Source organism: Drosophila montana, unplaced genomic scaffold (genome assembly GCF_035044405.1).
Source record: "Drosophila montana isolate Dmon_TW-CO22-7 unplaced genomic scaffold, ASM3504440v1 contig_2106_1, whole genome shotgun sequence".
Lineage (NCBI taxonomy): Eukaryota > Metazoa > Arthropoda > Insecta > Diptera > Drosophilidae > Drosophila > Drosophila montana.
Window position 1 is genome coordinate 279777 of NW_026997017.1, and position 14956 is coordinate 294732.

The 14956-nt window shown below is 38.8% G+C and overlaps 2 protein-coding genes across 3 annotated transcripts in view; one reads left to right on the plus strand and one right to left on the minus strand.

The window, feature by feature from the left end:
- The window catches only part of flw (flapwing), a 33339-nt gene extending 20864 nt beyond the window's left edge, over positions 1 to 12475 (minus strand). The window contains exon 1 of one of the 2 annotated variants that reach the window (XM_064680263.1): positions 11793 to 12475. In XM_064680263.1, the coding sequence (XP_064536333.1) occupies positions 11793 to 11844 (52 nt within the window). In that variant the 5' untranslated portion in view covers positions 11845 to 12475. Of the gene's footprint in view, positions 1 to 9124; positions 9279 to 11792 lie in introns of those variants that run through there. The other variant, XM_064680262.1, reaches the window with a different exon arrangement.
- Positions 12476 to 13026: 551 nt separating this feature from the next.
- On the plus strand, positions 13027 to 13945 carry Psf3 (DNA replication complex GINS protein Psf3). The gene is made up of 3 exons (XM_064680229.1): positions 13027 to 13156; positions 13219 to 13610; positions 13687 to 13945. The coding sequence occupies exons 1-3, from the start codon at positions 13054 to 13056 to the stop codon at positions 13837 to 13839; spliced, it is 648 nt and encodes a 215-aa protein (XP_064536299.1). The 5' UTR covers positions 13027 to 13053; the 3' UTR covers positions 13840 to 13945.
- The last annotated feature ends 1011 nt before the right edge of the window (positions 13946 to 14956 follow it).

Here is a 14956-nt window from a genome sequence, read left to right on the forward strand (position 1 = left end):
CTAGTTAAAGGGAAAACTGGCAAAACAGAGTTTGCAAATGTTAAAATGCATATAGTTAATTAACTTGCAGCTCTTTTAGGAATAGTTTATACGAAGAATACTCAATACTAACTAGTTAAAGGGAAAACTGGCAAAACAGAAAATGCATATAGTTAATTAACTTGCAGCTCTTTTAGGAATAGTTTATACGAAGAATACTCAACACTTGGGTGAACAAAGAAAAAACGAAAATTGTATGATTAAAGCTAGGTATGTATATATAAAGATTTAACTAACTTTAAGCTAGGGATAAGCTGCTGGAAAAGGGCAACTGCAGAGGGAAATAAGAAAACTCCAATTTTTGTTTTACTTGCAACCAAAACAAGCCAGAAGCCCAAAGAAAAAGAACCTAATCAAAACGCGAACCACAATTTATTTTTATTCCAAAATGATTTATAAATATATCGGGCCCAAGGCATTGTCTCTATCTATTTACATTTATCTCAAGTTTTGACCGCATCTTGTATATGAAATATTTTCATTAGAAGTAGCATTAAAAATGTAATAGCTTTAATGTTTTGAAATTAGAACACAATACACAATTTGAACCAAGAACTGGGCTCATTGTGGTCCGAACCAGCAAAGAATAGGAATATGATAAGAGATTGCATTAATTGCACATTAGCTTAAGTCTGATTATTTAAACAATTATTATTTAATCAACCACCTGCATTCGTCTGAGGATTGTGTTTGTTTTGCTCTACAAAGTGGAACTCTAGATGAAATTTGTCAAACTATAAATGAATATAGTTCTATGGACAGATCGCAACAGTTGCCAACAGTTGTGCGGAATAAAACAAAAAAAATGCAATTAGGAAGCCCAATTTGTACTTTAGTTAAGTTTTTGCGTAAGCAGCTTAGAGTTAAAACTGTTGCAAGGCACAAACAACTAGAACAAAAAAAGCAATGAAGAAGTGAAAAGCCATTCATCGATGGAAAAAGCGGGCCATGCCATGTTTTATGCAGCAGTCGGCGACAGTTCCAGCTAGCCCCAAATGACGCCCACCGCCGCCCACCGCCGCCCACCGCCGCCCACCGCCGCCCACTTCCCGGCACATCCTGCAGCAGCCTGGCCCCAATGGAGCAGCAGCTACTCACTTACCGATTCCCTGGGACACACGCGCTGCACTGGTTGGCACTGGTTTGCTTGAAGGCAACTTTGTTGATTTATATTTTTGCTGCTGCTCATGAAATTTGCAATTGCGAAACGGGACGCGGAACTGGGCACGGTGTTTGGGGCTGCGGCAGGACATGATGGCGACAACGACGACGACGACGACGACGACGGCGACGGCGACGACGATGGGGCATTAAAATTGCATGCGCACTAAAGTATGCAACGGGCGACAGGCAATGGGCAAATAGCAGAGCTTGGCATGTCAGCAATTAGGAATGGAAAGAACTGGCCAAAAAGGCGATGGGGCCAAGGGAAGCAGCGTGCAGCGTGCAGCGACGTGCGAGGGGAGGGGAGAGTATGCTTCCTTTCAAATGAACACGTTACACGTAACGGCCAATTGCAGTGTGTGCGTGTGTGCGAGTGCACCATAAATCATGGCAAACACAGACGCACACCCACACCCACACACACACACACACACACTCTGAACTTGGCCTGTGACGTCAAAGGCACAAAGGCGTTAAGAGCGTTGGTTTTGGCGTTGGCGTTGCCAGCTCTTGTTATACCCTTATTCATCTGATAGCTTGAGTCAATTTACGTATACACGATTGCCCACATATAAAAAAAACAGCGCACTAGAGACATCCTGGCGTTTTGGCATATACACAACTTTACCTGCCATAGCTTAAGCACACAAAATTTCATTAAGATCGGACAACAAGCACCGAAGTTAGTCGAGAACGCATTTCCCATGCACGGACTGAGGCTTGTTTGCGTGTGTGTACGTTTAGGGTATCTGCTAGTCGAAAGCACTTTTAGTTATAGCTGCTGCTGTTGCCGCAGTCTCTGGCAGTTGCGAAGCACTTTTTTTTTTTTTTGGCCACAAAATCTTCTCGTATTTTAGCTGACCCCCGGGCTCAACAGAGGGCGCCACTTCGCACATCAATTTTCGACCACCGAAGAGACCAAGTAAAATGAAAAAGAACATGAAAGAAGAAGAATATGGCCATCGGGTGCTACCGACTGCCTGATACACGTTCATGGTCCAATAGCAGCTCGGAATCATATTCGAAGATTTCGATATATTTATTGTATTATTAATAGATCATTTATCACACATTCCAATAGATATGGGAATCTATATTCATACAGATAGACATTCCATTCGATTTGATACGAGAATTCCATTCCTTAACAATAAGTATTTGTTAGTAAATTATTTATATTAATATTGATTGAAATTATAATGAATTTAACAATAATAAATCTTAATTTGAAAAAATATTTACCATATGCTTCTAGGTAATATACCCTGCGCACCCTGTACTCAAGATCCGCAAGGATAAACTGGCAAATTACGATTTAAATATAATCTCTTAAAGGTGTTCGATGAACCTATTGAATGTAGTTTTTCTTGCTTTTCAGAATATATACTGTGTAGTAGGATAGGTTTGACCAACGACTGCCTGAAATACCCTGTAATTACAATATATCTGCAGCATGGCCAACTCATAAATACAATCAGGCTGAAGCCATGCTGCCGCCCATCCGATTAAGGCCTAATAACATCAGTTGGGAATAGCCCTAAAATTAGCTTTAACTAACTGACCCACGGCAACGACAGTCGCTGCGAAAAGTAAAGTACTTGCTAAGTAAAACGAAATGGAAAAAAATGAAGCGAAAAAAGTAAGAAAAACTAAGTCAAAAGGTCAAATGTGGTATTAAGCTGGATGTGTGTGTGCGAGCTGGGTGTGTTGCTCAAAGAATTACATATTTGGGGTCAAATGGTCAGGCGGTCGGTGGGTCGACATTGGCTGTCGTTTGTCGCTTGTCGCTTGTCGGTTGTCGCTTGTCGTTGGCCTCGTCAAAGTTGCGACCTTCAAAATTGGTCGACCGTGGCGCTAAGCCCTCAAGTATCCTTTTGGCAACACACCCGCACACTCACACACACTTGTCATTAGCCACAACAACTTTTTATGTTGTTTTTTTTTTTTTTTCGTACATCTCACTCAGTTTTATTTGCCAAGTGCACGCAATGTGACAAAGTACAAAAGCAAAGCCAACTTAAAGATGTGTGTTACGAATAAACAACAACAACAACAACAACAACAACAAGGGCTCCAGGCTATAGGCGTTATAGGCGTTGGGCGTGGCACTTGGCTTGTCCACTGGTGTAAATTATAGTGTCATATCGTGTAACATCGCATATAAATGAGGCAGCGATCCACGCCCCCTTGCAGCAGCCCGCCCGCACAAAATCCACTTGAATTTTGTTGGCGAAATGATAATTAAGCAAGTGAGTTGCCAGTCAGTGCGAGCGTATGCGACACGAAATATACCCTGTAATTGTTTTAGATTTACTTTTTTTGAAATACAATTAAAACTCTGTCGGATGGACAGCAAAGCGTAGGCAGATACTCCCTGTCAGGGAAGAAAATGAATGTCGTCTTGAGGGAAAGTTTTTACTGTAGCTAGTTCTAAGAGCTCGATACAATAATTGGCGATAAAAATGTCGTTCATTAAATAATCAATAAATCTAGCATCTATAGCATCGATAAGTTTGTTATCGATATATATACATATGATAGGCAGCTATTTTAACGATAATATCTATCAAATGTTCATATTATATTTGTTGTATACATTTGTAATCGATTGCTTTAAGACAGTTCAAAAAAATGTCGTCTACCATTTCGATAAATCTGTAATCGAAACATTTCAAAGCAAGAAGTTGGCCATAATCAGGCATCTATATTATCGATGAATCTGATATCGACACATATATGCAAGCAATAAGTATTTAATCGATAATGCCCATAATCGATTGGTATATAGTTTAAGACAGAGCAAAGGAAGTCACCATTATTTCAAGCTTCTGTATAATCGATAAGTCTGTTATCGATATACATATAAGCAACTAGCAGTTAATCGATTATATCTTTAGTTATGTAACCGGGTGCTTTCTAGAAAAGAAGTAGCCAATAAATCAGGCATCTATATGGTCAATGAATCTGTTATCGATACATATATAAGCTATAAGTATTTAATCGATAATATCCATAGGTTTACAATCGATTGTTATATAGCACGAGTGCAGAAGTTGCCTTTGCCTTCACGCTGTAGGAAACACATGGTATGTACATATATGCATAGCTCCACCGACCCGATTGAAAGCCAACTTTGTACAGGGTATTGGGCACTTGCAGTTGTTTATTAGCAACGGGCAGTAGCTGTTACTGTAACTGCTCGTTGTATGTTACTCTTCACGTCATTCCGTTAGAGCTGTGAGTTTTGGGTTTAGATTTGGGTTTGGGGTTCGGGTTTGGGGTTCGGGTTCAGTTCTCTCCGGGGGTTTTATGTACATTTTGCTTGTATTGTTGTGTTTTTCGTTTTATTTTTGTATTTTTTCAGTTTCTTCTTTTGTTTGTTTGTGGGTTGCTTAAGCATGCATGAAGCGTGCTCTTATTTAATGAACAGACTTTGCGGTTGTGTTGGCTTTTCGTTAGCCACTTGTCATAATATGATTGCAGTTTTCTTTCTTTTAGTTGTTGTTGTTGTGGTTGTTGTTGTTGTTGTTGCCTCTGTTGATGGCTGACAAGCTTGACAAATGCTTTAATTGACTCGAAAGACTCTGATATTTCAATTCAAGCAACATTAAGTTAAGATAATAAAGAGAGACGAGAGAGACTAACAGACAACAAGAGCACAGCACAAGAGCTTTTCAGATTGGCCAGGGAATTCCAGGAATGCAATATTCAAACGAAAGGTCAGCAAGCAACAGCAATCAAAAGCTGCTTTCCCAGAAAGCCATTTCGTTCGAAGCCGAAGCACTCTAGTTATTGCATCGATGCCAGGCACTTTAAATTGCGGCCCAACATCCGAACGTCCATCCTGGCTGGAGGCCACAATCTAGAATGGCTCTTTAATTTGTGTATGCAGACAGAAGCTTCTAAATGTTCTACTTTGTGTGGTTATGCCAGCATGCCATTGTTATAATTAACTTCTAAATACAAGGCTCAAGGGACTTATGCTGTGTTTCCATTAGGAAAAGAATGAACTGCAATTTCAAGAGATATGACCAAGCACGCTCGACGAAAGTACACTCAATTGTTCAATATACTATCCTCGTCTACACAGTTTATTGTCTTTAGTTTTGTTTCTATCAAATCCTAATACTATCAAACAATTTCTAATGCTGATTCAGTTATTTATTCGTGCCTCAATCACATTGAGAACTTTCCATTTTAAAGGCAATAAGTAATTTCTCCAAGCCCCTGGATCCATTCACAATTAGGCAAGAAACCATCAACAATTCTGCCTGCGCTCACGCCATGATAAAGTCAATGGCAGAAAGCTAATCAAAAAATACTTAAACGAAATGCCAAGGCATTAGCGGAAAATACGAGGAAATGGTGGGGGGGGGGGGGGGGGGTGTGCTACCACCCACATAATAAAACGACGAACAATTTTGGATTTCCACTTCCCGTTGGCCGTTGCAAAAGCCGCACGCAATAAGTCGAGCCGCTGGCAATTTGAAGCATCTAATGATATTCGTTTTATTATTATTATTACATTCTATTATTATTATTTTTTGTTCTCAGTCTAATAGATGGGACTCAAGTGAAGGTTATGACATTCAAATTCAAATTCTATTTTCAATCAGCGCGAACAGACTTGAAAGATGCCCCCGGCAAAAACGACAACAACGAGAACAACAACTATAACATATGGCATGGGTCTCTGGCGACATCGACGACAACAATAACAACGGCAACAATGACAGAAAGTCAACCAACTCAATTATACAAACATTATGCAAACATTAGAAATGCATCAAAAAATAACGAAGGATATTTGAGCACGAAACGAAATCAAGCGAAATGTGGAAATGGTCGCGTAGATGGACATGGAAATGGAAATGGAAATGGAAATGGAAATGGAAATGGAATTGGAATTGGAATCGGAACTGGAACTGGAACTGAGTCCTCCAAGGTAGACACAATCGATAACACTGCGCAATCAACGTTGCAAATAAATTTGCACATTCGAACAAACGAAAATAGTTACAAGCGTTTCCATTGTTACTTCAAGTTTATCATTATGTATGTATATACGATGTGTATATCTTATCAGCATGAGCAAAGTCAACTTGTCGGACATGTTCAAGAGCCTCTTAGATAACTTTGGGCGATGATGGAACGTTCTGCTTGTTAACTGATCATTGACTATCGAATATAATTGTTAGTGAAAAATGGATGAAGACCTGTTTCAAAAAGTTTCAAAAAATATTCAATATCTTAGTTGCGCTAAAGAAAAGCAAACAAAGGCAATCGCTTCAATTAAGATTAAATATATCGATAATTTGATATCGATGTACTTAGGTGCGACGGTATTTTTCCGATAACTATGCGAATGTCAATAGTTATTCAAGATATCGATACTTTATATTAAATATGTTATCGATTTAATGTGATGCATCGGTATGTCTCAATAAATATGCGAAAATCAATAGTTTTTGAAGATTCAGTGATATCGATATACATATATGCGTTTTTCGATAACTCATATTAACGCCTGCAGCTGGTATAAGAATCCTTGTCACATTTTAATGATTTATAATAATTATATTCAAAATATTTGATTTAATTTGTTAAATCGATTATATATAGATATTTTAATTAATATGTTTCGATAAGACTACTTCAAATTACATAATATAACCACAATCAATAGTTTAGATGTTATCGATACTTTAATATATTTTGAAATTGTCACTCCAGTCAAAAGTTAATATGTCTTCGATGATTAAATTTGGATGTTAACATTACGTTTATCGAAATGCTTTGAAGAACTATTTTTCAGACGATTTATTTACTATAGCTATACAACTAGGAAGGGGAACATTTTTTCAAAATTCTGTTACATGGTGTAAAAGTCATTTAAAGCGATAACTTTGGCACGAAAATTATGCAAATGTGGATTGCTGGGGCGCTACGTAACCTTCATTGAGTTCTGCGCTCTGTGCGACTGATTAGCTAAATGGTTTTTTATTATTATTATTTTGGCAGTGGGTGAAGCGGGCCTGAGCTGAGGGTGGAGATTGCCATCGAATCACGTGAATGAACTTGTTTGCACACGACAAGAGAAGCGTCTACTATAAAAATGAAAATGCAAATGAAAATGAAAATAAAAAATCAAATAAAAATATAAACAATAGCAAACAGCGAGCAGCAGATTACCGAATGCCAAATTTCATTCGGCGACTGTTTCCGTTTTCATGTCTATGGCAAATTTTTGCACACTCAACGCCAATCAATTTCGAGATAGTTTACGATTATTGTTTTTTGGCCGCTAAGGCAGCAGAGAAGCGGGGCACGAGTAGCTGGGTGACAGTCGCGTGTCACAATCAACTACTTTCACACACACACACACACAGAGAGAGTGAGTGAGAGACAAGCACAACACATCATCCATGTAAATGTTATGTATTAGCAGTGCTACCCCTCAGTTCAGAGTGCATAATATGCCAGAATTTATTTGACATTTGCAAATCTGGCGTGTGAAAACAATTACAATCATATTATTTGGGGGGTTGATTTTTTGTGGGTTCGGGAAGCTAACCACAAATGTCAGAAAGCAGCAGACACACACAATAAATGGGCATGGCAATGACAATGCAAAGAGTGCGAAAGGGTAGAGCAACAATAAGCAACACTCGAATGTAAAGTGAGCTACAAAACAAAGTGTACAAGGGTTTATTGTATGCAGCTGTAAAGTCGAGTTATGTTAAAGTTAACAGAAGTTCGCTAAGCATTTAACAGCGATGTAAATGTTATGTTTTGTTTAACACTTGATCAAAATAGGTTCAAAATAGATTCATATTTATTAGTTAATTACTAATACTAACTAAAATATTTATGCCATATTTAATCTAAGCCAGACTTAGCTGTTAAGTATGCATCTCTTAACAGTTCTGTTAAAAATGCTGGCATTTAGCAGAAAACTGTTAAAACTGTGCTTCAACTTCAATTCTGTTGTTGCTCGAATCTGAGTATTTGCATAAATAGGAATTGTCCTGAAATTAAATAATTAAAATTGCATTTAGCATTTTTGATTGTCAACTTATTTTTATCGCAATTCGAAAACATGTTTTTCAAAAAATTTTTAATTTGAAAGATACACAAATGAGTTTTAAAATTGTTGAAACTTTTGTAGAATGCATTTATGGCTTTCTAAGCTATTTTTAGTCACAATGTTTACGAATACGGAATTTAAATGCTCTCTGAGAAGAGGGTAAGGTAAGCGCCAGAAATAATTTCCTTCATATGCGTATGCGAGTTGTGATAAAGTGGAATTCATTTGAATTGAATCCAAGCTACATATTTCATTTTCTGCCAAGCGGCTCAACTATTTTTTTTGTTTTTCAATTCCCTTGTCTGTAAACGTAGAAGTTAGATAACAGAAACTATTTTGCATACTTTTGCTGCTGTTTGTGCTGTTGTTGTTGTTGTTGTTGTTGTTGTTTTGTGCCCAAGAACGTAATGAAAGGATTAGCCACAAAGGTTGAAATGCCAAATGGGTGAAAATAGCAAATGTCAATTGTTAGCTAACTATTTGGAGCAAAAGCAAAGGGTGCGGATTGTGGCCACAAAGAGACTGGCAATGTACAGTGAAAGCTCGCTTGAGCGGACGCAAACGGTTTCCGGTTTCCTGCGTCAAAGGAAATCTTTTCTAATTTCGCTTTCAATTTCCAGAAACTAAGGAATAAAATGTAGGGTACGTTCGTAGAGCGTTCACTGTACTTGCACACACGTTGACCGAGACAGCGACAGAGAGGGACAGACAGAGCGAGCTAGCGAGCGAGCGATACTTGTGAGAGAGAGAGAGAGAGAGAGAGAGAGAGCTGATGTTTGTGAATTTAGCTTGCTGAGAGAAATTATATCAAATATCATCAACATAATATAATACCAAATTCGGCAACGAAGAAATCGCGCAATTTCAATCTGGATTTCTTTGGCTCCTCGCGCGGATGATGCACCGTTATTTGATCCCCATCAGCCGATATAATTGTCTCGCTGGGCGGCGATATCGAGTACTGCTGCAGCATGCGGCGCTGCTGTTCGGTGAGCTCGTCCAGCGGATCGTTAGCCGTTGCCCCGCTGCAGGCAGCACTGTTGGGCGTGCCGCCGCCCACTAAACAGGCAGCCGAGCTCGAGGCAGAGACGCCGCCGCCGCCGCCGCTGCCGCTGCCGCTGCCAGAAGCGGCCAATTGTTGAGCAATGAGCAGCTTCTGTGCATGCTCCTCGGCCTCTTTTTGTTTTTTGAAATCTTTCATGGACACACACACACATACATATATATTTACATTTGTAGACATAGATCATACATACATATGTATGCATGTATATTTATATATATATATGTATATAGAATTATAGATTAAGTACAGCAATATAAACTTGGGTATAAACTTAAAATGGGGCATTATATGGACCGAAGAGGGTGGGCGTGTGGTAGGGCAGGCTTTTTGGGGTACGGCTTGGCTACAGGCGAGCTGCAGAGGAGAGCTGCCGTCAATTGGCTGAAGGGGGTTACCGAAATTGACTCTTCAATTGAATTATAATTATAATTATTATTTTTTGTTTTAGTTTTTTAAACTTAAGGCTTATTTGTTCAAAAAAACAGGTATTTTTGAAACCCAAAATTTATTTACAGAGACGGTACAGAGCTAGTTACCGTTAAACATTAACATTTTAGCGCACTTAACATTCTCAAGATGCCTAATAGACATGTTAGTAAAGTAAATGTTAGATCTCTGTTATTGCAGCTAAGTTCTCAATATATCCTCAATTATATTAATTTAACCTCAATTTCCAAGCAAATTATCAACGGCAAACGCATATGATTTAAATGTATGTATATGTATTTGTGTCGACTGACTTTTTGATGGATTTTGGTCAAAATCTCGCCCGCACTCGCATTCTGGCGCTCTTATCGAACGGAAGGCCCGAGAGCGAATAAAACGATTGCCCGGCGAGGCGAGAAAAATCAAATAAAATATTACAAAATTATAATCAAATGGGGGGTGGCTATCACGATGATAGGGTTAGTGACGAAGGGAGGGGGGGGGGGGGGGGGGGGGGGGCTTGAGAGGAAGTGGTAGTAGCTGCTGATGAGTGTGCTTGAAAATTTAATTTCAATTTGCAATTTGAAAAATGAAATTTCGGCACCACCAAGTGTGAGGATTAAAATTAATGACAATATTTTTTGCCGTTGCCAGCGACATGCTCGCAGAGTGCATGACCTAGCCCATGGAGCTGACCTTGGCATAGGGCGTGTCCGCCCACGTACAAACATCAGTCATGAAAACTGTTCTTTTTTCTTTTTTTTTTGTTGCTGTCATTTATTTTGTTCCGTTTCTAGTTCTTGTCGGGGTCATTATTAGCTAAAGGTGGCCACGTCAGAGCCAAAGTGCGGAAATGTACGCGTTACCAAATACAACAATAACAACAACAACAACAACAAATGTTTAAAATTGTGGCCAAATGCAATTTTGCAGCCAAGTCAAAATCGTCAATAAACCGATCCATTGGTGAAGCGCCACCTAGCGTACAAAGCGTACATACGCTAATCGGCTTAAGCTGAAGGCTGCAAATACCACAACCCCCTCTCCCCCCCCCTCCCCACTTATCCACCACACCCAACGAATAACTAAACTATTTAGCGCTTAGGAATGTGTCGCACTGCTAAATGTTAATAACAAATGCAGCAGAGCGAATATGCAAACGCAATTAACAGTGCAAATGACGACTCTGTTATTAGTGCAGCAGAGCGGCGGAGGGTGCGCAAAACGGGCGCTCACGTGATTGAAATGTTTTGCGCTTCCGCTTATTTTTACTTATTTGTTTATTTTTTATAATCTTTTTCTTTAACCTGATTCATGATCGTGTTATCAGCAAACAGTCAACTGTTTCGCTGCCTGGTGACGTCATGCGAAAGCAACAATTTTGCCATGGCCCAAATGGGCATTATATAAAAGCATGCAAGAAATAACGGCACACTTAACAGCGGCGAATTGACTTGAACGATCATGTTATTAGCAGGCCGCTGTTATGCATACAAAAAGCGCCGCTGTTAATTGTTAATGAGCCATGTTAAGCATGTTGACAAAAAAAAAATTAAAATAAAATATAAAAAAAACCCCGCAAAACAATGACGATATGACGATAACAACAAAAACAAGAACAAGGTTCGCTGGTTGCATTTGAGAAGCAATGAAAATCAATTAAAATTAATTGATACAAAAGTCAAATTAAAGGGGGGAGGCCGCTTATGGTGCGGCTTGTGCTTCTTCTTGTTTTGTTGTTGTTGTTGTTGTAATTGGCTGCTTGTGCGTCATTTGTTGTTGATGTTGTTGCTGTTGTCGCTGTTGCAAACTAAACGAACAATGTGCAATAATTAGAAAATGCAATCGTTTTGAGGCGCTCTCCTCATCCTCTCTCGCTCGCACACACAATCAGCCAGCCAGAATAAGGTTATAAATTAAAAGTTGAGAAGAATACGAGGAGGAATTGTTGTAAAGAGAATGGGAAATAAACAGAGCATAATTGGTCTAGAGGTATTTATCTTTACTTACTTTCCAGCAGCCGCTGTATGAGACTGTCCACATTTAAATCAAAATCGCCCATTTTTTTGTTTTTGTTTTTGTTTTGTATGTTTTTTGTTGTTGTTGTTGTTGTCGGCCTTCAATAGATGCAGGCAGCAGTGGATTCCAATTGGAATTGTTCGCTGCTCAACTACAGCAGCTCTCAAAAATCAACGCACACGCACAAAATGTTATTTGTTATTGCTGCTGCTACTGCTACTGTTGCCGCTGCTGTTGCCGTTGCTGTTGCCGTGTACTTAATTTGGTGTGCCGCAAAAGGCAATTTCACTTTGTGTAACACTTTTCAGCGCTTTTTGCTCTGTTGCGTTGCGTAGCGTTGCGGCGTTTTACAGTTAAGTGTTGTTGTTGTTGTCGTTGGTATTGGTGCCGCGGCTGCTGCTGCTGCTGTTGTTGTTGTTTTGCTGTCGAATTTTTAGGCTATTTTTGTGTAAATGGAACGATTACTGTTGTTGTTTTTTCTCACTGGATGCAGTTGCACTGGCAAAAAAATATTCTACGACAATAGAGTGCGGACGCGATCCTTGTTTTTCATTAATTCAAATGAAATTCCACGGCACATCAAACTTGGAGCGTTTTACTTTGTCTGGTGTTACTCCGCTTTAAAAACAAATAAAATAACCAAACATGGCGACAGACTCGCGTGAACTACAAGGTAAGTGTGGCCGCGAAGAATGTGCGCGAAAATACTCGTGCGTTTCATATTAAAAAATACCCAAAAATTCGATATCGATTACGATTAAAATACCATATTTAAAAAACATATATTTAAATTATTTTTAATCAACCAACTGCCGAGTCATAGTAAAACCTTCTATTGAACTATTTCGTTTACTGCTATGCCTTAAAATTTGAGTAAATAGATAATTTTCGAAAATTATGCCATGTTTAACTATCGAAGGTGCGCATTGGAGCACCGATAGTAAGACGCGCACTTTTTCAAACAACATTCACCCACACAAATGAAACAAAAAGCTGGTAAGCTACATACAAATATAACTGAAGATTGATTTAAAATTGATTAACAAAACACTATACAATCGAGCAAATGTCTGAAAACTTGTAGCATTATAAATGAAACGATACCCGACCTATCGTAGTCTCGATTTTTGATTCGATAATTCATTTGCGTTCGCAGCCAACGTTAATGTGCTCAAAATTGCGTTAATCGAGCTCTGTTTACACAACTGCATTTGCCGCCAAAAAAAAAAAAAAAAACAGCTGTTTTCTTTATATGACGGCAATGAATTACTTTCCCAACTATTATTCAATTGAAGACATATTTGTCACCCAGGAGAAGGTTGAGTGCAAAGTTAACACACGCCTACAGCGTATGGGTACGTAACGAGCTGAGCATTTCGTGTTGGAGCACGCTTTATGCGCATTGCTTTATTCGCAGGCTTTCTGGATGCCGGCGCTGAGACCGATGACTTGGAGCCCGGACGAACCATTAATTTGCCACTGTGGTACATCAAGGAACTGAAAGTGAACAATGCGTATTTCACAGTAGCCGTGCCGGAAATCTACAAGAATGTTCATAAGGCCGTCTGCGAGGCAGAGACCACACACATCGAACTGGGTCGACTGCATCCATATTTCTATGAGTTCGGACGCTATTTGACGCCCTACGATCGCAACCATGTCATAGGTCGCATCATATTCGAGACACTGCGCCAACGTGTACGCCATCTGCTCGACATATCCAAGAACGATACGGATAGCAAGCCCGAACATCGGCTCGACAACATTGAGTCCAAGCTGCACGATGCGGGCGTGCGTACCAATACCCTGGTAAGGGGCGACTCCCAATTAGCTCAAAACACACACACACACGCACACACACAGACTAACCCATTGTTGTTCGCAGTACATCAATTGGCTGCAAATGAGCGGCAATCATATACGCATCTCCGAGCTGGTCGAGGAGCATCAAAAGAAACGCAAACGTGCCGAGCGCAGCGACGACGAAGGCGCCGGCGACGCTGACACGCCCAGCGGCAAAAAACGTAGCACAATGTAAAGAGAAAGTCCATTGGGATGCAGACATCGAAAAAAGGATAAACAACTTTATTTTATGTTCACATTAAGCGTATTTGTTAAATAAATGTTAAAACAGTTTAAGAAAATCGTGGACAAACAGAAACTATGTATTTTCGGCATGCCGAAGATCCAATAACTTGACAGACCTGTCACACAAGATATATATGTGTATATGTATATATAGAATTTTAGATTAAAAAAACAAAATCTGGTTATCTTCACATAACATTCCAATCAGAAATGAAATCAAATAATATTTACCAAACAATTTAGATTCTTACAATTTGTCGCACAAAAATAATCGGTTTTTGGTTTTTGAATATAATTTGAAAACAGCTTTTAAGATGGAGAAGCACACGTTCCTTTAACACAATCATATTTTATGGCAAAACTCGAGTATACAATGAGTAGTACACACACATATAATATACATATATAACTATATATCAATTAATATGGTCTGTTTGGATTTATATGCATTCCTGGCAACATCCAGATTATCTCATGGATTTACAGTCACAGTTTGTGGAATCTTAGATACCCTTGGATATATGGGGTATACAAACAACAACCATATTAACATGCAAGTATATTATTTTTTTTTTTTTGGTTTTTTAACAACTTTTTGTTATTTTATAAGTTAGTGGCTTTCTTCTTGATTTTGCTGTTCGTTTTGTTCGTTCTGTAAATATGACGAGGACTTGCACACGAATTTCCCTCACAAAAAAAAAAAATGTACATACATTTAGTACAATATATATATAGCCTGGTATACAGTTTATAGATTAGGTTATTATAATAAATAGATATACATATTCATATATAATTGTATATATACGATTACATCCTATCTGTGCTTGTTGCAGCAACATGTGGAACAATAAGCGCACCTATCAAGGCAACAGTTTTTGAAGCATTTGTTTGTTTTTGTTTTCTGGTTTTTTGTTTTTAATGTTTGTCTTCGAGTCGCACTTAACTAGGTAGTACGTACAATATATATGCACATACATAGACACATATGTATATATGTAAGTATATTGTTGTATATATGGTTATATAGTTAACTCATTTGTGCTCATTTCAATTATCGCTTGGAT

What these genes read in the sequence shown, in the direction of transcription:
- Psf3 (XM_064680229.1), top strand. Translation starts at nt 13,054, where the DNA reads ATGACGGCAATGAATTACTTTCCCAACTATTATTCAATTGAAGACATA. An exon ending in CACACGCCTACAGCGTATGG is followed by an intron (nt 13,157 to 13,218) that starts GTACGTAACGAG and finishes CTTTATTCGCAG; the next exon opens with GCTTTCTGGATGCCGGCGCT. An exon ending in GCGTGCGTACCAATACCCTG is followed by an intron (nt 13,611 to 13,686) that starts GTAAGGGGCGAC and finishes TGTTGTTCGCAG; the next exon opens with TACATCAATTGGCTGCAAAT.